We start from the raw sequence: 25273 nt of genomic DNA, 5'->3' as shown, positions 1-25273 counted from the left end.
CAATTAGGTGCATTCTCATACTAAAATAAGCCCTAAATTATGGCACAATTAGGTGCATTAACATACTAAGATATACACTCAAATATGGCGCAATTAGGTGCATTCTCATACTAAAATAAGCAAAAAATTATTGCACAATTAAGTGCAAGGTCATAGTAAGATATACACTCACTTACGTTGCAATTATGTGCATTCTCATAAATACAATAAACAATGATGATACAATTAATGTTTGATCTGCCATTTCCGAAACAAGATTCTCTTTAGATATACAACAGTAGCATTGATATTACAGTTTAATCTAAAAGCTCCAATGGTGGCAATATGAACTTTTTAAATTTTCAAAATACCTGAATCAGTTGTGAATTTATCGTAATAAAAGCGATTAGGATGGGGAATTTTCCATTGTAAATTTCTGCCATTTTTTACACCAATGTTTAAAAAAATCAATTTTGGCTTTATTGGTGGATAGATTTTTATAAATCTTTCAGGTTATCTTAGTTAGCATTAAAGCAACATTTCCATGTAAAATGTAAAATTTCGAAAATGCATTCTTTTGCCCAATTTTACACAGGGAAAATACGTAAATACCTAAAAGAAATACCTAAAAAGTTAATAAGATCTTATAACCACCTTTGGAGATCTTTAGAATGATATATAATTTATATTTGAAGCTTGCAAAGTAAAGCTACAATTCACAAAATCTCTAATACACACCCGCAGTTCGACAGGGTACTAGTAGTACCCGGGATGAACGTTCATCTGGGAGGAAGCATGGTCCATCTCCGCCATGACAGAATGAATTAGATGTAGTGCTCTACATGATTGAACTAGTAATCAGAGCAACCTCTAAGTGTGGCCTTTGACTTAGTGACACAGGTCATATTTTCTGCGCGTCTTTATGACGTAAACAATTCATGCCAGTTTTATGAAAATCTTTCAAGAGGGTAAGACGATACTGAGCGGACATGAAATTAAGCTATTTGACCATTGACCTCCAAGTGTGACCCTGACCTTGAACCTAGTGACCTGAACTTTGTGCTATTCACATCGTCTTAGTCAGGTGAAACAACTTATGTTAGAATTATGAAAATCTTCCGAACGATTTAACAATATAGAGAGAGCGTCAAATCAAGCTATTTAACATTTGACCTGAAATGTGACCTTGACACTGGACTTAGTGACCTGAGTTGTGCGCACTGCACGTGACTCTAATATAGCCCATATATACTTGGTATCTGGGGTATAATAATGTTGAATAGAATGTGAAGAATATAAATGACCACCAGCTCGTGTTAAATATTAACGTAAAAACAAGGTATGTCTTGACGATTTTCAAAACAAGTAAATAAAAAATACAATTTTTATGAAAAAAATTGAAAGTAATATAAACGTTTCTAAATGTTAAAACACAATGTCCATATATAGAACATCATCGACGGTTGATCATGAAACTGTTTTATCTGCATATTAATGGTTTCACAATTAAAGAAATGTATGTATGTTAGAACATAAAATGACAAAATTATTCAAATATGTTAACATGTAACTGCAATGTACTAGTGGAATTCAAGTATGTTAAAATATAGAATGACAAAATCATTCAAATATTTTAACAGATAACTGCAATGCACTAGTGGAATTCAACCACTTGTAAAAAAAGAAAGACCACTTCATGTGCATTTTTTTGTAAACTCCTACTCCCTGGGAGATCTCTTTCTCCGACCCTCTGTCCATTTAACTTCTAAACATGGCGGCGACTTTACATGTCATTTTCGCTGTAGTCCCCGTCTGATGTAGCCGCCTCTGATGTAGCCGCCTCGTCTGAGGTGGATTCTTCAGTAATCAAGCCTTCATCTGGTGGAAATTCACCCGGATCTTTAACACAATTTCTGTCTTCGTAGTACTGTATAAGCTTCCTCCACGCAGAGTCACAGCTGAGCAGGTTTTTGTTACCTAGAGATATATTAGAATTACCTAAGTTGGCTGGTTGTGTTCTATGTTTCCAAAGTCTCTTTTTATTGATATTATTCTCTATAGATACACTAATGTGAAATCGTAAATTTGCAAAATTTCTTTTGATCTCATATGCAGAAACAACTATTCATAAGTTTTAACAAGTATAGCACCTTCTTGAAACAAAACGGCCATAAGAAAACATGTAACCGTAAATAGTATAATATGAGGTTACTTAACATATTGAATTCTATTGAACGTAACACAACAGTAACTAGAGACTGTTTTTCACGAAAAACGTCTGTCTCCAACCTCTCAGCATGTAAACATTGTAAAACGCCACAAATTAAGGACCATAACTCCAGTGAAAATGACTGAAGCATAACATTCCAACGACATAAAATTATACAGTTTGGCACTGGTCCTTCTGTGAAGTTTGGTGGAATGCACAACTACGGTTTACACTGATGACTCGTGAGGTATGGTGAAATTCAGCCGAATAGTATATGGCAAGTAGTGCAAACACTGTAAAATGCGATAAATCAAGGGCCACAACTCCGCTAAAATCACTGAACCGGAACATACTGGTGATACGCATAACTAGACCATAATGTACGAGAAGTAGCCAAAACAAAATATGACAAAAAAGGGCCATAACTCCGTTAAAAATCATTAAATCGGAATACGTTCAGGATATTCGCAACTAATCTTGGAAGTGATTACTTTCATGGCATTTAGTGTAACCCCTCCTTGTTGTATAGGAACAGTTGCGTGGACAAGGTAAGCAAGTGTCATAACCCTACTAAAATCACTGAACCGGAACATGCCGATAATTTGCAAAATAATCACTCCTGTAAGGTTTGGTTGAAATTCGCCCTATAATATTAGAAACAAAATATCATAAACATTGAAGAATCAAAGGCAGTTACTCCAAAGAAAACCATGGAATCGGAACATGCCGACAATATACACTAATAGGCTTAGCAATGATCACCTGTATGAAGTTTTGTGTAAATCTGCCTGGTTGTCGGAGGAGTTGCGTGGAAAAACTTTGTGACAAGATAGACTGGCAGACAGACGGACAGCACTAAATCTGCATGTCTCCACCACCAGTATGGAAGACATTATAATCCATACTGGACGAGACGAATATAAATATATAAATCACCTATTATGATAAGTCCTTTGCGAGCTCTAGTAAGGGCAGTGTTGACTTCCTTTCTGTCGGTAAGACATCCTAGGTGATATTTACACCAGCCGCGGCCAGGATTCGTTTTAAACTGTTGGTCAAGTAGTGAGCGTACAGTACTGAATATAACGTAATTCCATTCCATCCCTAAAAATTTAGATATAAACTTCATTGAAATAAACGATAGTAACATCCCGTTATATAAATCTGACTGCATAAAAACAGCTTGCTGTCTTAACTTTCAGACTGATAGATTAACTGAATATCAGGCCTTTCTGAAGCACGGACGATAATGCATCAAACTTTGGAATCAAAACCGGCACTTGTAACAGATGCCCATCCAGGGGGCTTTCGAAAGGTATGTGGTTCTATCCAAGTGCCCGTCCATGTCTGAATTAATGCCAGGAGTGGCACCTTAGGGTGTTCCTCCATCAAAAAGTGGCGATTTGCCATATACTTAACAGCTGTGTCACTGTAACTTAAAGCCCAACGAAAGTAAACTAAACAAGTAAAAGAATGCAGCTTCAGCTGATATGTTACAATGCATTTTGTCATTTAGTATGACAAAAATACGACTCAAAACTAAAAATGACTTAAATAGCTAACCTTCGCTTGACGTTACAGTTCTAACAACTGTATCGAAATCTGTATCCGTTTCCTCAGATTCTAGCTTCAGCCTCCTTTTGATTTCAGAGCACTGTGCTGTAGACTGTGACAAGATCTGAACTGATTCGTTAACATTTGCTCTCTTTAAGTAAGCGTACATATTTACCTGAAATGTAAAGAAATGTTCAACGAAGTCCGTTAATATCAAATATAATGATACTTATACAAATCGAGGGCTTAGAGCGAAACTGGTCTATCTGCTTCTATTTCTTTATATAGATAGACCAGTTTTGCTCTTAGCCCTCGAAATTTGATTAAGTATCCTTTATACGTTGAGAAGAGAATCTTGTGGTGTAAAAGTGTTACAGATGGGCAAGAGACAAACACAAGGAGTGGTGAAATTCAATACTGCACTCCTTCAAGTCTTTTGAGTGTGACTGTAAGATATATTACGTCCTAAAATTTAAACAAGAGGCCAAATGGGCACCTGAGAATAAGTCGTTTAAAGGCTATATAATAATACTACATACCAAGTCTGATGAAGATCCACCAAGCGGTTCATGAGGAGAAGTCGTTTAAAGGTATTTCTATTTTTAGCTCTAGCGGCCCCTAAAAGGCGCCAAGAGCCCCCATTTGATTAAACTTGATAGAGGACCTCGCCAGGACGCTACAGACCAAATGTAGTGTCATTCGGAACAGTACTTTCAGAGGGGAAGATGTTTAAGTGAAAGTATGGACGACGGACGCTGGACCATCCACCCTATGCTAATAGCTCACCCTTCGGTTCAGGTGATCTAAAAAGCAGGCAAAATTTCTGAAACTGAACATCTTCCTGTATACTTAACTATCATCCAAAACACAAAAATGACTAAAACTGAGTGGATACTATAAACTCAGGTACGAATAATGATCGTTCGTTGAGAACGCTGTTCAATTTTTCAGAACTAAAGACCTAGGACTTTTTAGTTTTATAGTCTTAGGTATGATTGCAATGATTAGATTTATTGAAATACAGTATAAGAGAACTGGTTGCCGAGTGGTTGAGGTTGCCGACTTCGAATCACTTGTTATTTGCAATATTGGTCTGAAACCTCTCTTGGGGTTTATAATTTTTTCGTGTAAGGAAGTAATCCAGCTGGCTTAGGGAAGGACAGTGCATCCCAGTGGTGTACCCAGATGCCTGTCCGTGATCAAATAATGCCCGTAGGGACACCTGTGGCCTTCCTTCGCCATCAAAAGCTTGAAAGTCGGATTGTGACCTATATCTGTGTCGGTGTGACTTTAAACCTAACAAAATTTATTGAATTCACGAGAAACGAACAAAGGATGATCAGATCAGACTAACAATCAATATAACCGTGTTTTATGTTTACTGTAGACTTGAAAAAAAAACAACAGTTTTTGTTCAAATAAATTTACGAATGGCGTAAACCAGGAATAATAGGAAGTAACACCAGATATAATTCAAAATGCATTTGAGTTTTACGGCGCATCATCATAGAACAGACTACATGGTGCAACCAGGATTAAAAGTTTGGTTTCACACCTTATTTGCATCGACATGAAAATATGAGGAATGAAAACATAACTTTTATAGCTGCAGTAAGTCACAGAGATACAGCAAAACCAAGCATGAAATACGATTATTTCCCTATCGTTAATTGCAGTATTGATCAAAACTGATGTCCATTAGCTGTCTATATTACGCAAAAGTATTGTAATAAAGAAATCAAGATGCCACCTTTAAAAGTGAAATTAACCTCAAAAGGCAGATTTACGTCACAATCAAATTTTTTTATATTCCTCTAAATGATCAGTAACAAACTGGCTTATAAGCATACATAATGTATCAAACAAAAACAAAATTTGGTCATTTTGTTTCTATCATGATTTTTCTGATTTACATAGAAATTTCGCTTGTTTGTAAGTTCTAGACATTTATGTTTATTATTGTAGCTTTTCAAACATGAGTCGAGGTCGTAAGATTATTACACTGGTATAACAAAATCATTCACTTGTACTGTTAATATTAATATATCAACATAATTTATATATCTTTAGCATTTAACAAACTGAATAGATGTAGCATTGATACGCATGCCACCAACAAAGCAGAGTTAAAATACTGAAGAGAGGGGGAACTACATGTTTTGTTTAGTAGGCATTACCGCATATTTAACTTCCAAATCATTGATCCAGTCATCTGCAGTCAATCTGCGCCCTTCTCCCTCAACGTGCACTAGAACATGAGGATATGTTGATTGTTCATCTTCTGGCCATATCGTTAAGGCATCGTCTGTCAGCGGCTTGATAATTAAGGCAGAGTTGTCGACTTCTGTTCCGCCTAAATTACGCCTTGCAGGATTCTGTAATCAAAACCAATCGTAATTATTAATACTTAAAAGATACCGATACAAATGATGTATTAAATATATAATTCGATTTCATACTGAAAATGAATGCAAAATCAATTATATTGGCCTCACAAAGAAGATTGAATATGCAAATGGAATTTAGATGTATATAAATCGCAAAACAGTAAGTATTAACATCGCTTCTTCATTACTATTATTTTCTATTTATCATTCTATTTAGAATAAACTAAATTAAACATTATATCAATTAATCATTATATCCTGCCCTTTACTAATTCAGGGAATATTAGCTAGTATACGCAGCAGAAGAAGTAAATTTTCTTATTGTAAAAGAAACAAAATGTACGAAGTTAAGTCAAAAAGAAAGAAGTGTAGAGTTATGGTTCTCGCACACATGCTTATCATTATTTTTGCTTGAAATCCATCCACAAATATTAAGTCACAGACCGGCAGGAAATCCGAATGGACATTCAATAAAAAAGAGATAATTCTTAAAAAAGAGGAATTGATTTAAAGTTCTTGCACACAACACATCGTCATCTCATGCTGATCGTTGGTGCAAGATGTTTACGAACCCCATCCACGAAATACAAAGTTACAGACGGATGTATATTCAATAAAGGGAGATAATTAAACAAGAGGGTCATGATGACCCTGGATCGCTCACCTGAGTAATATGAGCTACATGTTTCAAATGTCAAACTGATGATAAAATATTAAGAAAGTCAGTAGGTCACATTCATGGTCAATGAAATTCAGTTTTATGATTTGTGAGAAAAACTGTGTATGTCATCAAAATTTCAAGGCTGTATCTTAAAAAACAAGAAAGTAGGTCAGTAGGTCAAGGTCACAGTCAAGTGACATTATATTACTAGGGGTCATCAGGTAATTATAATTAAACAGTCTTGGAAATAGGATCAGATGATTTTTTAAATATTTTTCCTATATAACTAACATAATAACTAAGTGACCCCAGGGCGGAGCCTCTTTTAACCCCAGGGGCATAATTTGAACAATTTGGTAGAGGACTACTAGACAATGCATCATACCAAATATCAAAAGCCTAGGTCATATGGTTTCAGACAAGAAGATTTTTAAAGCTTTTTCCTATATAAGTCTATATAAAACTTGGGACCCCCAGGGCAGGTCCTCTTTTCACCCATGGGGTACAATTTGAAAAATTTTGGTTGAGGATCATAAGACAATGCTACAAACCAAATATCAAAGGTCTAAGTGTTGGGGTTTCAGACAAGAAGATTTTTAAACTTTGTTTCCTATATAAGTCTATGTAAAACTTGGGACCCCTGGGGCGGGGCCATATTTGACCCTAGGGGGATTAATTTGAACAATCTTGGTAGAGGACCACTAGATGATGCTACATACCAAATATCAAAGCCCTAGGCCATGTGGTTTTGTACAAGAAGATTTTCAAAGTTTTCCCTATATAAGTCTATATAAACCATGTGACCCCGGGGCAGGGCCATATTTGGCCCTAGGGGGATAATTTAAACAATTTTGGAAGAGGACCACTAGATGATGCTACACACCAAATATCAAAGCCCTAGGCCTTGTGGTTTTGGACTAGAAGAATTTTAAAGTTTTTCCTTTCGCTTACCATGGCAACAAGAGTTCTGCATAGAATTCAATTCTTTGAACAATTTTGAAAGGGGGCCACCCAAGGATCATTCCTAGGAAGTTTGGTGTAATTCTGCCTAGTGGTTTTCAAGAAGATGTTTTTAGAAAATGTTGACGGACGGACGACACACGACACACGTCACATGACACACGACACACGACGGACATTGAGCGGTCACAAAAGCTCACCATGAGCCTTTGGCTCAGGTGAGCTAAAAATAACAAGAAGAGTAGATTTATGGTTCTTGCACAAGACACACCGTCATGTCATACTGATCAAGTCTTTTTGAATTTTTTTATGAATGACAAAGCTACAGACCAGACACGAAATCGGGACGAGCGTGCAGACGGATTCTACAGTTACTATATGCCGACCCAAAAGAGGCGCGGCATAAAAGTCATTTCTTCAATAATCAACTGGAGGTATGCTCGTTGTATGTGGAAAAATGATTTATAACCAAACGACAGCATAGATATTGCTTCATTAAATACAATAAATGTATACCGAACGTACACCAAATCTGCGATTCCACATGTCATCTTCATTGTAGTCGTTATCAATAGCGCCTTCGTACGAAGTTGCTTCTCCTTTCTCGTAGATGGAGTCACCGAACCTACGATAGATTCTTTCCTGCGCTTCTTCCATAATCTGTTGCCGAGTTTTTCTGATATTTTTCGGTGGAAATTCCTCTGCAGATTTGATACACCCTCGCTGCTCGTAGTGTTTTATTAGTCTCTTCCATACGTAGTCACAGACTAACAAATTTTTGTTACCTGGAAAGATTTTACTCCATCTGCGTTTACATTCTTAAACTATCAATTGATCGCTGTATGAGGAAGTAGCCAATACATAACTCACTATGTTAATATCATATAGGTAATTCCTACTAGACCATTGACGATCAGGAAACCAAGTTTGATAATCGTAGGTTCAAGTTTTCTTGAGCTAAAATCCTATACCACTTTAGCTTCAAAGTCATTGACCTTCAAACTCCTGACCAGAGAACTGTAGGGGACAATAACGCTGTATGGTTTGATGGTTGTAGGCCCAAACATTATCCAATTATTGACCAAAAGCCATCTAAGTCTTAACGTCAGTGTGATCATGGCCTTTGATATATTGAATCAGTGAAGAAAAAAAATCATCTCCTGACCATAGGTGATTAGGCAATTCTAGACCAAAGCTTTCTCCTGTTATTGATCGGTTCAAGTCTCGACGTCACTGTGACCTTAACTTTTAATCTACTGATCCAAAAAGCAACAGGGGTCATTAAAAGAACTCACCCCTCTTCTCGGAAGGGGACATCAAAATACAAGAATATCTTTAAGAAACGAAGTGCGCAAAACATTTAAGAATAAAGAATATTCTTGCTTGACTTGAAGCCAAAATCTCATATTTTACATGTTTAAGATTTGATAGGGAGTGTGTAGGAATCACAATGTAAATACGGGTGAAATAAGGCCTAAAAAAGATTGTTTCCGGTAACATGCTAAAAAAAAATTAGGGTAGGTAGGTCGGTATATTTTGGAAATTTTTTTGGAATTTTTTTTGGAATTTTTTTTTTATTATGTGGGACTTTTTGGAAATTATTTTTGTGTCAAAAAATGAATATAAATAAGGGGGTTATGCCTTTAGAGCACCAGTAAGTTGATTTCTAACATCAATGACCATGTTTAAAGCATAAAAAGTGCAGTTTTGCAACTTTTTGTCAAAAAATTGAAAAAAAAATTTCCAAAACATTTAGGGTCGGGCCAAACATTTAGGGTAGGTCGGGATACCGGAAACAAACAATTTTTTTAGGCCTAAGCATTTTTTAAGATTCAAAAACATCCTTGCTGGAAGTAAAGCCAAATCATTGATTTACTTTAAGATATTACTACAACATGCAACACCATATATAGTCATAATGCTAATATATATGCTATTAGATATTTACCTATGATAATCAGTCCCTTTCGGGCCCTTGTGAGGGCAACGTTCACCTGATTTCTGTCAGTAATGAATCCTAAATTATGTTTACACCAGCCGAGAGTAGGATTCTTTTCTATCTTGTATTCTGGTAAGGACCGCACAGTACTAAATATAACATAGTTCCATTCCCCGCCTATAAATATTAACATATCGAATACAGAATAAATAAAAACAATCTGCAAATTTTAAATGCCTGCATTTTCAAGCACATATTCAATATATGCATTATAGCAATCTAAAACTTTATTCTTTGAATTCAAATATAAGCCATATATCTTAAAACAACTGATGCAAAAGGTATGGTTTTATATGCATGTTAAAAGTACAGACAGACGGTCATAAGCATGGTTTCGGACTTAATGCAGTTACACCTCGACTACATATAAATACTAAAAGAACTCACCCTGACTTGAAACAACAGTACTGACTATTTCGTCATATTCTTGCACTTTTTCCATTTTAAGTCTTCTTTTAATTTCAGAGCATTGCGAATTGTACTGTGACAGGATCTGTATCGACTCGTTTGGAATTTCTCTTTTCAAGTAGTTGTACGTCATTATCTGAAATGAATTATTACTGACCTTCTTTTAAAGGCATTTATAATTAAATCTACAAAATAAAAGCAGTGTGAGTTTTAATTAAGTCTGTTCATGACAGGTTATAAAATGTGCAACACTCATCATTCACTCCTAGCTCTTGCTTAAGCTAAACTCATTTAAGAAATAAAGTCGAACTTTCTCGAGAGACCACGTCAACTAAGAGACAACTTACACTTAGAGACCTCTTTTTCAGTTCCTTTTTTGTGTTCTTATAGAACACATTATGATGTTTTAAGTAACCGTTCATGTTAAGAGAACACTTTTTGCCCGTGTACTCTTTATGCAAGTTGTATTCTACTACTGAATGCAAAAAAAACACTAAAAACTGTACTTTTGAATCCAATTAAGTACCAGAAATTACTTTAATATTTGAATCCAAGTATCAGAAATGACTGTGTTTAACTTATTGAATCCAAGTATCAACAAGAGCTGTCACAGGAGACAGCGTGCTCGACTATTTCGATGCTGGATACTGAAACTGGGCACATCTGTCACTGGAGTGTTTAATGACACCAATGGTGGACGAAGATATCGCACAATAGCTTGAGTCTGTGTCAAAAATATTAAGTAATAAGAGAGATAAAGATAAAGTGTATCGAAACACTAAATAAGTATAGTTCTAAGCAAAAAGGGGGCATAGTTCATAAAATATTGGTGCAAGAATTATGCACCTTGTGTCATATGATGTGGGTGATGATGTGGAACAACTACTTCAAGTTTGAATCAAATCCATTCAGTAATAAGAGAGATATAGTGAAATGCACCAAAATTAACCTTAAATTCTAAGTAAAAGGGGGCATAATTCATAAACTATTGGTGCCAGGGTTATGCACCTTGTGTCATATGTTGTGGGTGATAAGGTGGAACAACTATTTTAAGTTTGAATCAAATCCATTTAGTAATAACTGAGATAGAGTGAAAGTGCATCAAAACTTTAACCTGAAATTCTCAGTAAAAGGGGAGATAATTCATGAAATATTGGTGTCAGTTATGGTTCTTGTGTCATATGATGTGAGTGATGATGTTGAACAACTATTTGAAGTTTGAATAAAATCCATTTAGTAATAACTGAGATAGATTGAAAGTGTATCAAAACTTTAACCTGAAATTCTAAGTAAAAGTGGGGGATAATTCATGAAAAATTTGTGCCAGAGTCATGTACCTTGTGTCATATGATATGGGTGATGATGTGGAACAATTATTATAAATTTGAATCAAATCCATATAGTAATAACTGAGATAGAGTGAAAGTGCACCAAAACTTTTAACCTGAAATTGTAAGTAAAAAGTTGGGAAAATTCATGAAATTTTGGTGTGAGAGTTATGGCCCTTATGCCAGATGATGTGGGTGATGATGAGGAATAACTGTTTTAAGTTTAAAGCAAATCCATCAGGCAATTACAGTGATAAGGAGAAAAAAGAGAAAGTGTAAAAAAAAAACTTTAACCAAGGTGGGGACGCGGAAAGACGCCGACGCCGGGGTGAGTAGGATAGCTCTCCATATACTTTGTAAAGTCGAGCTAAAACTGACCGTACTATTTAATCCAAGTACCAGAAATGACTGTACTTTTGAATCCAAGTACCAGAAATGACTGTACTATTGAATCCAAGTATCAGAAATGATTGTACTATTGAATCCAATTATCAGAAAAGACTGTACTATTGAATCCAATTATTATAAATTACTGATCTGTTGAATCCAAGCATCAGAAATGACTGAACAATAGTACAGTAATTATCAGAAACGAGCGTACTATTGGATCAACGCACAAGAAACGATAATCAAAAAGAGTACAAGTATAGTCTTCTAGATTAAACCTTATGATTGTTTATATGATAATGAGTGATTCATGCAGGCAGAATATCAATAAGATGAAACTAGTATTCAGTAATATTCAAAACAACATGATAAGGTGTCCGTTCATCATCATTACATTGCCCTCCATAACAGAGACCCCATATAATGTGTACATAATTATACTGCCGCTATCATAAAGTATAAATTTTAATTATTTTTTTTCATAGCTATAAAATAAATTCTTGTTTTCTCTGTTTGATGTGTAATTTTACCACATGATCAATTTCCGCATCATTGCTTCTTGATTGTTCGTTTCCGTCTTCTGTTGATACAGTAAGAACATGTTCTTCTCCTTCAACATGCACTAAGACATGAGGGTAAACTCCTTTCGCATCTTGTGGCCAGATATGCAGAGTTTCGTCTCTCCATAAACCAGGCATTGTTTTCAAAGCAGACTCATAGAACTGCTTGGAGGGGAATCTGCATATCTCAGGATTCTAAAATTGAAGATTTACAAATGAGCTACGAAATATTTCAAAATAAAAGGAAACTAATGACCTGTCTCTGCCGTTACGTAAGCATAATCAAACCAAAAGAGATATATGGTCAGTGATAATGACCCTGTACTATACTATACAAAGAACAGTGAAAACACGCCGATGAACATGAACCTTTACAGTGGCTGGATCGCTATTGATAGCACAGATTATTTCTTAATATACACACACTAACAGGTAAAACAGTGCAAGGACTTCTGATCAGGAAGTCGCAAGTCCGAATCCTGGTCTCCCCCGTTTTTTCATTTAAGAAACTCAGGACGCAATCATCAAGCGTAGGTTATGTAGCTTGTGAGAACTTTCACTACCACCGATGTTTTAAGCTAAATGAAATTAATGAAACATAAATTCCCATCTCATTTCATTTTCTACAGAAACAGTCCACGGTTCCAGCTGAAATAATTTCATATATTTACCATTCTATACTGCTGTGTTAACATCGTAAACTGGACATTTTTCGAAGAATCTGTTGTTGCGTATCTTTCAAACAGCGATTTGTCTAATCCGAGCAGTGCGGCTTCTTTGCACATGATGATTGGTCTCAGCTGCATGTGATCGCCAATCAGTACCACTTGTTCGGCTTTCGTAGCAATGATTGGAACAAGGCACTGTGGTTCTGGACACATGCCGGCTTCATCGACGATTACCTGAAAAAGATTTCAAGCACACTTGATATGTTGCTGTTGGGCTTTAAGTCGCACTACACAATTTATGTCAAATAGCAACTTTTGTTAGCTTTTGATGGTGCAACTCCGGGCATTCTGCTCAGGCATTGGCCGGCACCTGAATAGAACCCTCTATAGGCCAGTTGCAATTGGATGATGGTTTCTCAAATGAACAGTTCTTCACGTTAAGCGATATTTCAAAACTACTTTAGTGAGGGGCAAGTTCGGCTACCGAAACCCCTACCAGGAAACTCGAGACAAAATCAAAGCCACTAGTGTTCAATACTTCATCTAGAAATAGTGTTCATCACGAAATAAAATTGACAAGTTTAACGTTTTTAACCCTTTAAGCCGACCTGATACAGAAAATTATTAATTTATGAAATGAATGTTCGTTGTTATAGTGGTTAAAGAACACTGAACCGCAGTAAAAACAGAACAAAATTAATATAGGTTTAAATAACCTTTATTTTACAGGGTTCATACAGAATTCTGTTACTCAATTTCCATGATATTTCCATGATACGGTAATGTATCACTTTTACATGACATTAAGGGAAATTATTGCATATATTCCTAAATACTAAATAACAAACATCAGCAGAAGCACTACCGTATCTTCCCCACAGCATAAACAATTTTTTTCACTGTCCCAAGACTTATTTCCCGAAAAATAATTATTTTGAAAAGTGTCCCAAAATATGGACACAAATTCAATAATCGTCATCTAGTAACATCCCCCACCCACCCGTGTTGAAAACGAAAAAAAAAAACGTTAACGATTTACGGTAATTATTCTGTTGATAAACTAAGTAATTAACCTCGTTTTCATCATCAATTAACATCCTCTCAAAGAGCTAAAAGAAATGTGTCGGTATCATGACATTCGAAGTGGAGTTCAAAGCGGTATAGTTCCCCGAGATTTTCATGACATTACGTCATGTTTTCGCGCCATGTGGCACATCGGTGATTGATCGTACCGTCTCGGTTCTTTAGATCTAGTGTTGTAAAAATCAATAAAAATGTTTCTTTTTTAATTTGTTAAAGCAAATGTGCAATATCCCGTATAAACCGACAGGTAAACGTGTCAAACTATAAAAGCGGATATCCTACCTCTGTGACCTATTTGCCCTGAAGGAAATTACATAATGGTTTGAGTATCTTATTATAAAGTGTCGTGTCAAAAATACATGTACAAAGATTCGTTCAAAACGTATTTAAAAAAAGCAACAACATCATTATCTTTTTTCTTTTTAAAACCGCATTTTCAGTGTACGTTCACGAGGTCACGTAACCTATTCTGCCGCACTAACAGAAATCTGTTTGCCAAAAATCGTTTTACTCTCTATTTTAAATTGCTGCCGCTTTTTCATTATTTAAGATTTTTCTATTCTGTTTTTTGTACTTTCTGGTCAAAAGTCTGAATTTGATGCCCATAGTGTGTATCATTTATTTACTTTTAGAAAGAAATAGGTATTTAGGATCGCGCTGTTCGAAATTTTGCAAGTCATTTCATGAAAATTCGGCCGTTTTTAAAGAATTTTGCCTACATTTCTGTCGACATCTTTTTTAAATCGTTATAGAATTCAAACTAAATTACTTCTCAATCGGTGTTGAAAATTTGAAGAAATAATATTAAAAATTGAATGCATGGCGCGCATTTTTTGTATACGTGTTGATAAACAAAAGTAACGGCGATGTAAATTAGACATTACAATAGGTCGCAAGTGCTCGTGGAATGGAAAATTACCGGCATGGCGTTTTGATGTCTGTACGATTTGCGGGTAAATTCCAGTCAGTGGTAAATATAAATAAAACACCAACGGAAAACGGACTTCCTGACTGCAGCAAAAAAAAAAAATATATATATATATATATATATACAACACTTAAATGGTATGGTAAAAACACTTTCAGACGTCTGTAATCAACAAACGACCTTCGATATTCAATCTTTGAAAAACTTTCTCGTGAAATACACTGCTGGAGAAAATTTTTCAAGGCAATTGCTAGATTTTCCATGATCTGTTTGGGATTTCCATGATAAAATCCATCTTTTCGAAATTCCATGACATTTCAATGATACAATGATTTTCAATGATATTTCCAGGTCTGTGCGAACCCTGTTTTACGCAAAGGGTTTGATCCAAACTATCTCAGACCGTTGTACTGTATTGAAATCATGACTGACAAATTTTTCGTTATAGTAGTTGAAAAATGCTTATTCCTACTGAGTGCTTAACCGGACAAAAACTGCAAAAATGAAAGTCACGAAATGACATGAAATATTTGACATATGGACACGGATCAAATCAGCGTATATCTATCAAAATGACTTTAAGGATATTATATTATTTGCCTAATGACAGATTTTAAAGATCAAAACAGCCAATACAAGGAAATTTCAGTTGAAAACTAAACCCAATCTGTTTCGTTATCAATCTTTAAAACAAGACCAACATTTCTAATACTTTGAACATTTTACCAATTTAAATAATATGTTCTTTCATGCTAAACTTATACAGTCAAATCAAGCTTTTACAACGTCTTACTTCGAAATTTCAATTGGTGTCATAAATTATATAAATGTTTTAAAGGAAACTATTTTAGGACCGTTAGTAAATACAAGTCTTTTTATCATTATTGACCGTATATAATGTATCGAATTTATCACAGACTGGCAAACGTGAAATAAGCCCTAAATCATTACTTCGTTTTCACATAAATACTAAATACCAGAAATGATATGTAACAGGTTAATGTTTATTTTGTTATAAAGAATATTACAAATATTCACATTTAATCTATCTTTTGACAGAACATCATGAAGTGTTGGCTTTTAAAGCAGCTGAATGTACTTTTACACAGAATTCATAAGCATGCTACCCTGTTTATTGCAACTTTTCTATACTACAGCTCAAGTCGATTATAATTTTATCCTAAAAACACAAGGTGTACGGAAACTTCCTTCTTTTTTCTTTTCACGATTTCGTTTCCTGGTTTTAGAACACTGTTATCGCTACAAGGTAATTTTAAAATTCTTATATTCATGATTTATATCATAATCAGCTTATACACAGTACAGAGAACGTTACCTGGTACACATTTGTTGCTTCGAGCACCTTCGGGTTTGCTCCAACTGCAGTTGTACATAAAATAACATCATATTTCCTAATTTCGTCTATTGAAGCTTCTCGAATTGTATGAACATATTCCTTCACCAATTCTGGCATTGGTTCGTAATTGTGTTCTTTGAAGAATTTATCTCTTGCTTTGATTTCTTCAGCATACTTTTTCCCTTTCTCACGAATTAAGTGATGAAGAGCTACAGATTTCAAATCTGGATCAGTATGTGAACTTCTTGTGCTTCTCTTTGACAAAAAAGTTCTCCCGGGGATAGGAAAATCAATGGCCTCTATGGATCTACCGTACACGCGAATAAAGTTGGGTTTGTAATGTTCCATGCGCTGAAGCATCCATTCTGAAAGTATATACAAACAGATTTAACTTGACAACAAAATCTTAGTACAAGTAGCTTTTGTCAATGTTACATTGTTTACTTTGTGCGCAGGCATATTTGTGTTACAAGTAATGTCACTCATTTACACATGCATATAAACACTGCTCTATAATTTCGTTTCAGGGCGGCTACATTCTTTGAACTAAGCTATTCGTGTTTAATCTTGGTCTTTTTCTGTTTTCTGTCAACTACTATTCCTGGACGTTTTTTACAAAAGGTTGTACAATGAAATAACTAATGAAATGACCAATTTTGCAACAACAAAAAGCCTGCTCGCTAATCTAAATACGGACATCGCCAGTCTACAGATCGCTAGGTCGTGAGTTTGATCCCCTGGCGAGGAGTATGTTCTCCGTGACGATTTGATAAAAAACATTGTGTCTGAAATCATTCGTCCTCTAAAACGGCGTTACACCTAAAACAAAACAAACAAACAACAAGAGCTCTTCATACTCGTTTCCCGGCGTAAACACAATATGAAGCACAACTTTTCAAATTACAAGACAAGAAGTAAAATCAGTATGCAAATGAAAAACACAAAACTTTTTGTAATGTACATGTAGCGGTAGCTTTCATAATATTTCAACGAAGATCATGTTTTGAGTGCGTCGCCGTTATCAGTAACTAGACTATCTTCACTGACAGGAAAATGCCAAAATACCGAGTTCATATCATGTATTTTCAACAACAAAATAATATTACTGGCAACTAAATCCACTGATCTATTCGATGGTCCGCAGAAGAGAACTTGCTTTCGGGCATGGCCTTCTCTACTCAGTTGGTAGTTGATTTTGTCGAAAAGGTACATCAATTTTATGCCTGTATATGTCTTGCCCGTCCCTATAAATGTTAAGAAACCATTGAGTGTTAGGTTAGGAATAATAAATTCGGTTTAAATATCATAGAAATTTTACTCGTTTAGAGAACCGCTTTGGTATTATTACAAATTGCAATTCAAATGGCTATTTCTGTGACCAAAAAAACAAACAACAAAAACAAAAATGCAAGAATATTCGATAAATTATTTAACTTTGTGAGCTTAATAACGCATTTTTAGGCAGACCGTAAGCCAGCTTAATACCCAACGTTATAAAGTAATTGAAATATTCTTTTTTTTTAAAGAGATACTTTGAACGATTGACTTTAGGCGTATTCCTTCAATCAATATCCACAGACATGAAATGCCCCATCCGTCTGTAAACTTTGACCTCCAAACTATTTTATTTACTCTGACGTGCTAACTTGGAAGGCAGGTACCTTTCAATTAGGAGCAAGTTTTGCTCATGAAATCGAGAATTCAAATAAAATATTTGCACGAAATAGGTTCTTTTCTGAAAATGATCTTGGGCTCAACACACTAGAAAAAGAGAAGAATGTACCAGGTGGCCCTTGTATCAGAGTAAAACGTGAAGTTAACGCTTTATTGACTGCATCTTGCTGCATAGCATTGTTTGGAGGAAGAACAGTTCTTCTTCTTCCTGGATCGTCATGGTTTGTATCGAAAAACAGGTCTTGGTTGTGCCTAAGGCTTGCAATATGGGCACGGCTTCTGTCTGAAATGAAAATATACAGAAACAAATGTACATAAACATCATTTGATAAATACAGCTACAGTTTGATTGATACTGTTATAAAATCACTTTTAATATTGCGACTTTCAAGTTTTTCACAGTAGAGGGAGAGGGAGACTCCAAGTTCCATCCCGGGCATTACCTCATCATGGGCGGGCAGCTGGGCAGAACCCCCGACTATCCGTTAGCAAGCAGGATAGTTTCCTCACAATCATGAGGAGCTGCTCTCGAACCAAATACGCTGAGTGGCAAGTGATTTAAAATCAGAGAACTTAAACACTCTATCAAATCTTGATGCAACATACAGCTACATTATATCAACTGTGGTTGCAATACATCTTGCATAAATCAAGATGATATTTGGCGGAAACCAGCACATACTTTCGTTTCCCCACAATGTCTAGAATGAATACCTCAGTCTCCTAAAAAGCTACAAATGTTCGAAGTTAAGTTGCAATTACCCGCTGCAATTAACTTAGGTGCGAAGAAATATAGAAAACTGTTGAAAATACAAGATGTTCCTAAAGCTACGATCTATCCGAAACATGTAGGACCTTATTTCCTGATAGTAGTTAATACTTCAACTTAGTTTTTAATATCAAGTCTTAAATATTACATTTGACAAACAGAAGGAACAACGGGCAACGGCGTTCAGCGGGGAATAAAAATATCCAAACTTTCTACTCACCAAAATCTGGAATACGTTTGTTCAAGGCTATTTTTGCTGCCAATGAATCACTCTGAGATGGTAGTTCTTTTATAAAACTCTCGGTTCTCCTAGAAATGTATATTAGAAAAAATGGAAATTAATATGATGTTTTCAGTTACTGGTGAATAACATAGTGTAATCAAAAACGAATCAAGTAAAATGTACAGTACAATTCAAATTCTGTATTTTCAACAAAATATCTAATGGGTCTGGATATCAGAATATGAAACAAGTCGCGTAGGTTAGAAACTTGGCTTCATCCTTCAATACCACTGGTAAACCATATGCAAATTAATCGCGATGTTGTCAATACATATATTCGATTATTTCAATAACCGCTATAATGTTCAATCGTCATATCATACGTAGTGTCTTTTTTACAATTAGTATATCAAAACTCCATACGGAATGACCGAAAGCAATATCCGTACTGCACTTAATGGAAAACAGATTCCATATCATGCATGTGCCTGCAATCTGGAGTCAGTAAATCAATAGTGTTACTTTTAAAGGAGTTAGAAGTCACGATTGACTTAAATCAAAACAGAAACAAACAGTGCAGAAGTATTTAATAAAAGGGTCATTAGCTGGATCTTGGATGTATTCGGGTCTTGTGGATTTCACCCGATCGGGTCATACCCATGACTTGAGCACAACGTATGATCTAGGCCAAGCAAAATTCTTCTGAGCTGTGTATAACATCCAAGATAAAGGTGTTGTAAGCACATCCTGTTTATATAATTACCATTTTTCGACTAGTATACTGGCGCTGCTTTTACTGCCGGACTTTTTTATTTCAAAGTGTAAGAATATTCGATCATGATGATAAAAGCAGCAGAGTGTTTTACCAACAATTCGTTTTTAAGTATACATGTATTTAAAGACAAATAGCGAACGGAAAGGGTCCATATTGGTCAATATTTAAAGTCTGAAAGTTATATGTAAGGAAGCAAATATCATGTTGCCATAACTTTATTTATAGTATATTTACAGCAACACAACTTTTCAGACCTGTCTGTATTTGCAACACGGACGTTCGTGGAAGGTTTCGTTACTTCATGGCAGAAAAAAATGAAATTTTAGCATTTTAGGGACTAAATTACAGGCTTTAGTCGTTGTTGAACACCGGCCAAGATGTACATAATCTTAACGTAGATTAAGAACGCTATCAGAGAATTAAACATTTTGTAATAAAGTTTTCAGCGTCTGTAATTAAACATCCTTAGAAATCAAGGTTTCTGTTACCATTTAGTACGTTGTTACCACCGCTGTGAAGTCGTAGCATGTGCATCGCTTTTCCAATCGTAGCACAGTATACATTATTCCGTAAGGCAAATTAAGTTCCATTTTTTCTTCGAGGTAAATTATAAATTCTCACATACTATATGTACGTTACAATGTTGAAGGCCTTTGACCACACAAACGCTCAATGAATGTTTTACAATTCTCAAGTTCTTCTTTATAAAACATCATGTACATAACCATAACAGAGGAAAGAATTGCAGTATACTTTGGATATCATATTAGTGACATTGTAAATATATCCTTAAACTTAGTTTATATATAAAAGATATCCAATACCCATCTTTAACTTTACTAAATATACCGGGTATAAACTAATCTGCATGTAGAGTTATACTGACAATTAAATTTCATGCAGCAACAGGGTTATTGAAAACATCTTTCTTTCGGTTTTTAGTGGTTACAAACATTTATACTTTGTTTAGCTATACACATTCGAGGGCTGAGCGCGAAACTTTTGTATCTTGTTCATTATTTTTATACAGCTACAATAGATTCGGGCTCAACACTCGACATATACCTTATATAATGGATAGCACTGTCACGACTGTTAATACTTAAAAAACTTGTTAATTTATGTGTACATAAACTATATGTAGCAATTATGAGTTTGTATAATCAAATATACATACATCTAAGAATAACAATGAATATTTGCAACTCTAGAAAAGTAAGCCTTTAATTACCTGTCTACTTCAGATTTCTTCAATACCTCAACACTGAATCTTGTGTCGGCTGGAAAGTTGGATGGAAGATCTGGCGCTTTGTCGTGCAACTGAAATGTTATGTTGATATTGCCACCAGCGGAGTGCTGTTGTTTTCGCTTCACCACCTTAATCACCGAGGCATGTCCAATCCAAAAAGCATTCAAATTCTCAAAATCAAATGTTCTAGAAGATTTCTTTAAGTTCGGTAATGGTGCTTTTAAACACAACCAGTCGTATGACCCCGCAGTTTCATCGCATCTAACATCATCAGTGTCTTCTGATACAGTACCAGACAATTCGATATTCCTAATTTCGCACTCAGCGAGACCCAGTGAAAATTTTCCTTTCCTATCTTTAAGAAATTTTACCGTAACGTTATTGATGCAACACGATTCTTCGTTACGTACTATTCCTGTTGCTGCTTCCATCAAAATGAGTGGAAGCCATCGTTCGAGATAGCTTCGTACATCCTGGTATTTGTCGCATGTTGAACGTGTAACGTAACGGTACAGATGTAGAACTGGATTTTCGGTATGTTGCAGGCAAAACTTGATATTGTTCGTCATACTGTAAAGAACTGGCTTTGGTGTAATAATCCCTTTGTTTGGTGATGCAGACATCTGTATTTTGAGTTGTTGTCCTCTAGAATATAACATTGAAAACTTCGTGTTTGGTTGGATTTTCAAAGGATTGCGACATTCAGTGCTCACGTCATCAAACCCTCCACGATGATGGGATGCACCTGCATTTTTGACAGCACGAGCGAGATCATCTTCGTGTTCATCAGTAGTGGCTCGCAACATTCTCGCCCATTCATGCATAGGAAGCAACACTACCCCTCTATGTGGATTCAGTTTATGCTCGTTTCCTTTATCGGGTGGATAATCAGGAGCCTCTGAAAAATTGTATAATCGTTTTCTCCACATGGCTTTAACCTTGATCCACTTTGTTTCTGGATCCTCTACAGATTCCGGTTTGTGTCCCATATCTAGCAGATTAAACGTGAGTTCCCGATGAGGTTTCGGAACAAATTTCAACCATGGTGAACACAAAGTTACTCCTCTGTCTGACACATCATCGACACAACAGTTCAGCATTCTGGGACTGGTCTTAAATTCTATTGCCTTCTGAAGTGCCTTGCATCCTTTTTCATATTCCTTCGCCCTCTTCGTTACTGAATTTATATGTACACATATACTCTCTATGTCTCGCTTTTCATACGGACAAGGCTTGTTTTTGAAAGCAGCATGAACGAGTCGATGGACGATGAGATCATTATATCTCCTTATCGGAGAGGTAAAATGTGTGTAAGGATACATATTTAAGCTGGCATGTTTCCCGTCCTCCTCGCCTTTTATGCTTCCGGAACATCTGTACCCAGCTCTTTCTTGAATAGCTAACCATTGCTGGTAAACTGTCAGCTGGAGAGGATGTAAGTCGTCTTTTCGTATGAATTCAGAAGCAGTTTTCGGTGATTTAACCATTGCATCCCATACATTTTTTCTTATCATTACCGTTTTCCTTTTTTCGTCTCTTAGACATTCGCGGAAGTCAGGCCTTTTTGGACCAAGCTGTTTCCCTTGAAGTCTCAGAAGAATGTCTACGTAGCAACTGTTCTTCTGAAGAAATTCTTCCAAATTTTCTTGAGAAGGGGGTGGCTGAGAACGAAGTGGAATGCACTGTGAATACCCTTTGAACTTATGTCTGAGTAGCCACTCGGCTATTTTTCTGTTCGACATAATCATAAACTCTTCAACAAGATAATGTGCTTCTACTGTTTGACTATCGGATTCTCCTTCTTCCGATTCTTCCCAGTCTAAGTCCATAGCAAACATTGCATTTCCAAGACGACGTTTCCTAACTTCTTTGGCAACTTTAAATAGGGTCTTGATATCCTTCGTCAGGTCATTATCTTCATCTAACCTTGGCGATAGAATTATTTCTTGAGCCTCACTATATGTTAATTGTCTTTTCGATCTTATATAAGATGCTGTAACTTCGAAATTGCTTCCCTCCATCTGCATTTGCCTGCCTGTATTAGTGAGGTAAAAGAAAAGGGAAATTGTTAATCTTTTTTTATCTGGTAACAGACTACATACTTTTGTACTGAAAGGTTCTGGTAACATATTTCTTGGTCTTCGGATTCCAGGGTAAAATGTAGTAGCCCTTTGTTTAGACTCTTCATCGAGAGGTGAATTCTGTGGTACGTACATAGCAACATCTGCAATATGCACTCCAACTTTGTATCCGCCATCAATCCGTTCAACACTAAGAGCGTCGTCAAGATCTTTTGAATCGGGTGGGTCGATCGTAAATGTATTCAGTCCAGTTAAGTCTCTTCGGCCTTGAAGAAGCTGACTGGACGGCTCGTCACCAAGTCTGTTGCATACACTTGCTATTTGATCCACTGTAGCCTTTCTGTACAATGTTGGAACTTCATGCTGAAGGTTCAATATCATTAACCCTGTTGATTGCGATAGACCAGTGGGAAGCATTTTTATTATAGCTCCCCTTGGATATATGTGGCGTGGACTCCAGCTTATGAAAGCAACAAGAAAGATGTAGGACCTTAGATCTGCTGGATTCAAGTTAAATATTTTGGGGTTGCATAGTGTCTCAGCTACTTCATCGTAGTCGTACGTTTCGACTTTATACCTTCTGGCAATACGCGAGGTATATTTCTGTGATATTTCTCTATCAACGATATGAAGCTTTGGAATTGTCTTGCACATTGGGCGGACAAGGTTACTCTCAATATCATCAAGGGTACAAATAAATACCGGATGTTTCGTATCTTTATGGCGCTGCCTATTCCAAATTCCAATAACCATGCCAAATCGTTTATCTTTTTTATCCTTACTATCTTCGTCTAGAATTTCAACTACAACTTCATCTTCATTAAAAACTTGTCCTATTTTTGACCGTCCGGAAATTTCAATTATGTGAATCGAGTCATTTGTATCTACTGGTGTGCAATATGCCTCGTGAGATCCTTCTATCTGTATCACACATCTGATGTACTTCTTTGGATTCAGTAAAAGCTTTTGCTTTAGCTGACCTTCGTCAAGAAAATCTGGGTAAAACTGGTCACGTTTCAACACATCCGGATGCTTGTCTTCAAACTGATGCATGTATGACATGTTCAGTTTTATACCATATTTAAGAAGTTTTTCGTCAGAGTCGGCTTTGCCTAAATATTCTGTACTGTCATCGTTCTGTTGATAAAATCTCATACTTTGCTCATAGAATGTCATTTCTTCCTTCATTGCCTCTTCTTCTGGGTCTATATCAGGTGCAACACTTGCATCTGGAGTTTCTTCTCTTGAAGATGAAGTGTAATCAAAACTTTCATCATCGGAAGACAACTCTTGCTCACTGTCATCAAACTGCGATGATGTTTCAAACTCTGAACCGTCTGTAGTCGTTGTCGCTGTGCTACATGTACTCGAATATCTTGCTCTTTGGTATATGATTTCTCCCGTTTCATACTTAAGCTTTCTAGCAAATTTGCTCATAGCCTTTTGTGTTTCTGGCTTTGTCCTTGAAACATTTGGTGTTCCTCTGTCAGGTGTACTACGAGAAGAGCCTGAAGGCTGTGTATGAGCATTAGCTTTCGCTGAAAGTTGAAACATCTAACAATATACTAAAAGAAACCAAAGTTGCCTATGAATAAAATGAAATAACCTTTTAAACGTATGCTCCATTAAAGCATTGTTAAAATTTCACAGATTCAGTCTTAGACATTATTCTTGGGAACTTATACCGCAACCGTCGGAGCTCACCGATATAGTTTAAAAAATGCCTTCCACTTATCAAGAAACTTGTAACCTGTACTGGAAGAATTTATAACATATCTGTGCATTATATTTAAAGATTTTACTCTTGTATTTTTATGACAGCTTACCATGTCTGCTTTTCCTTTTGTTTTTGTTTCCTTGTGTAACCCATTGTTTATTTGTTGCAGCTGAACTCTAGAAAAAATAAGAAGCATAGTAGATATAAATTTTAAACTAGAAATACATTCTGCATGCCCAAGGGCAGAATGTCGAGCCCGCCAGCACGTTTGGCCTCTAAGTGTGAGCTTGACCTTAGACCTAAGGACCTGGTTCTTG

At 35.9% G+C, this 25273-nt stretch overlaps 1 protein-coding gene across 3 annotated transcripts in view; it reads right to left on the bottom strand.

The window, feature by feature from the left end:
- Window positions 1-595: 595 nt before the first annotated feature.
- LOC123524804 (helicase with zinc finger domain 2-like) overlaps window positions 596-25273 on the bottom strand; it is a 61809-nt gene continuing 37131 nt past the window's right edge. For 2 of the 3 annotated variants that reach the window (XM_053538386.1, XM_053538388.1), the window contains 15 exons: window positions 25066-25132; window positions 21141-24777; window positions 19132-19220; window positions 18252-18425; window positions 17575-17712; window positions 16448-16833; window positions 13104-13334; window positions 12403-12627; window positions 10137-10293; window positions 9699-9866; window positions 8267-8535; window positions 5920-6117; window positions 3752-3917; window positions 3125-3292; window positions 596-1956 (listed from right to left, as the gene is read on the bottom strand). In XM_053538386.1, coding sequence (XP_053394361.1) covers window positions 1763-1956; window positions 3125-3292; window positions 3752-3917; window positions 5920-6117; window positions 8267-8535; window positions 9699-9866; window positions 10137-10293; window positions 12403-12627; window positions 13104-13334; window positions 16448-16833; window positions 17575-17712; window positions 18252-18425; window positions 19132-19220; window positions 21141-24777; window positions 25066-25132 — 6267 coding nt within the window. In that variant the 3' untranslated portion in view covers window positions 596-1762. The remainder of the gene's footprint in view (window positions 1957-3124; window positions 3293-3751; window positions 3918-5919; window positions 6118-8266; window positions 8536-9698; window positions 9867-10136; window positions 10294-12402; window positions 12628-13103; window positions 13335-16447; window positions 16834-17574; window positions 17713-18251; window positions 18426-19131; window positions 19221-21140; window positions 24778-25065; window positions 25133-25273) is intronic. The other variant, XM_053538387.1, reaches the window with a different exon arrangement.

Source organism: Mercenaria mercenaria, chromosome 3 (genome assembly GCF_021730395.1).
Source record: "Mercenaria mercenaria strain notata chromosome 3, MADL_Memer_1, whole genome shotgun sequence".
NCBI lineage: Eukaryota > Metazoa > Mollusca > Bivalvia > Venerida > Veneridae > Mercenaria > Mercenaria mercenaria.
The sequence above is the reverse complement of the archived record's forward strand: the minus strand, read 5'-3'. Positions and strand labels throughout refer to the sequence as shown.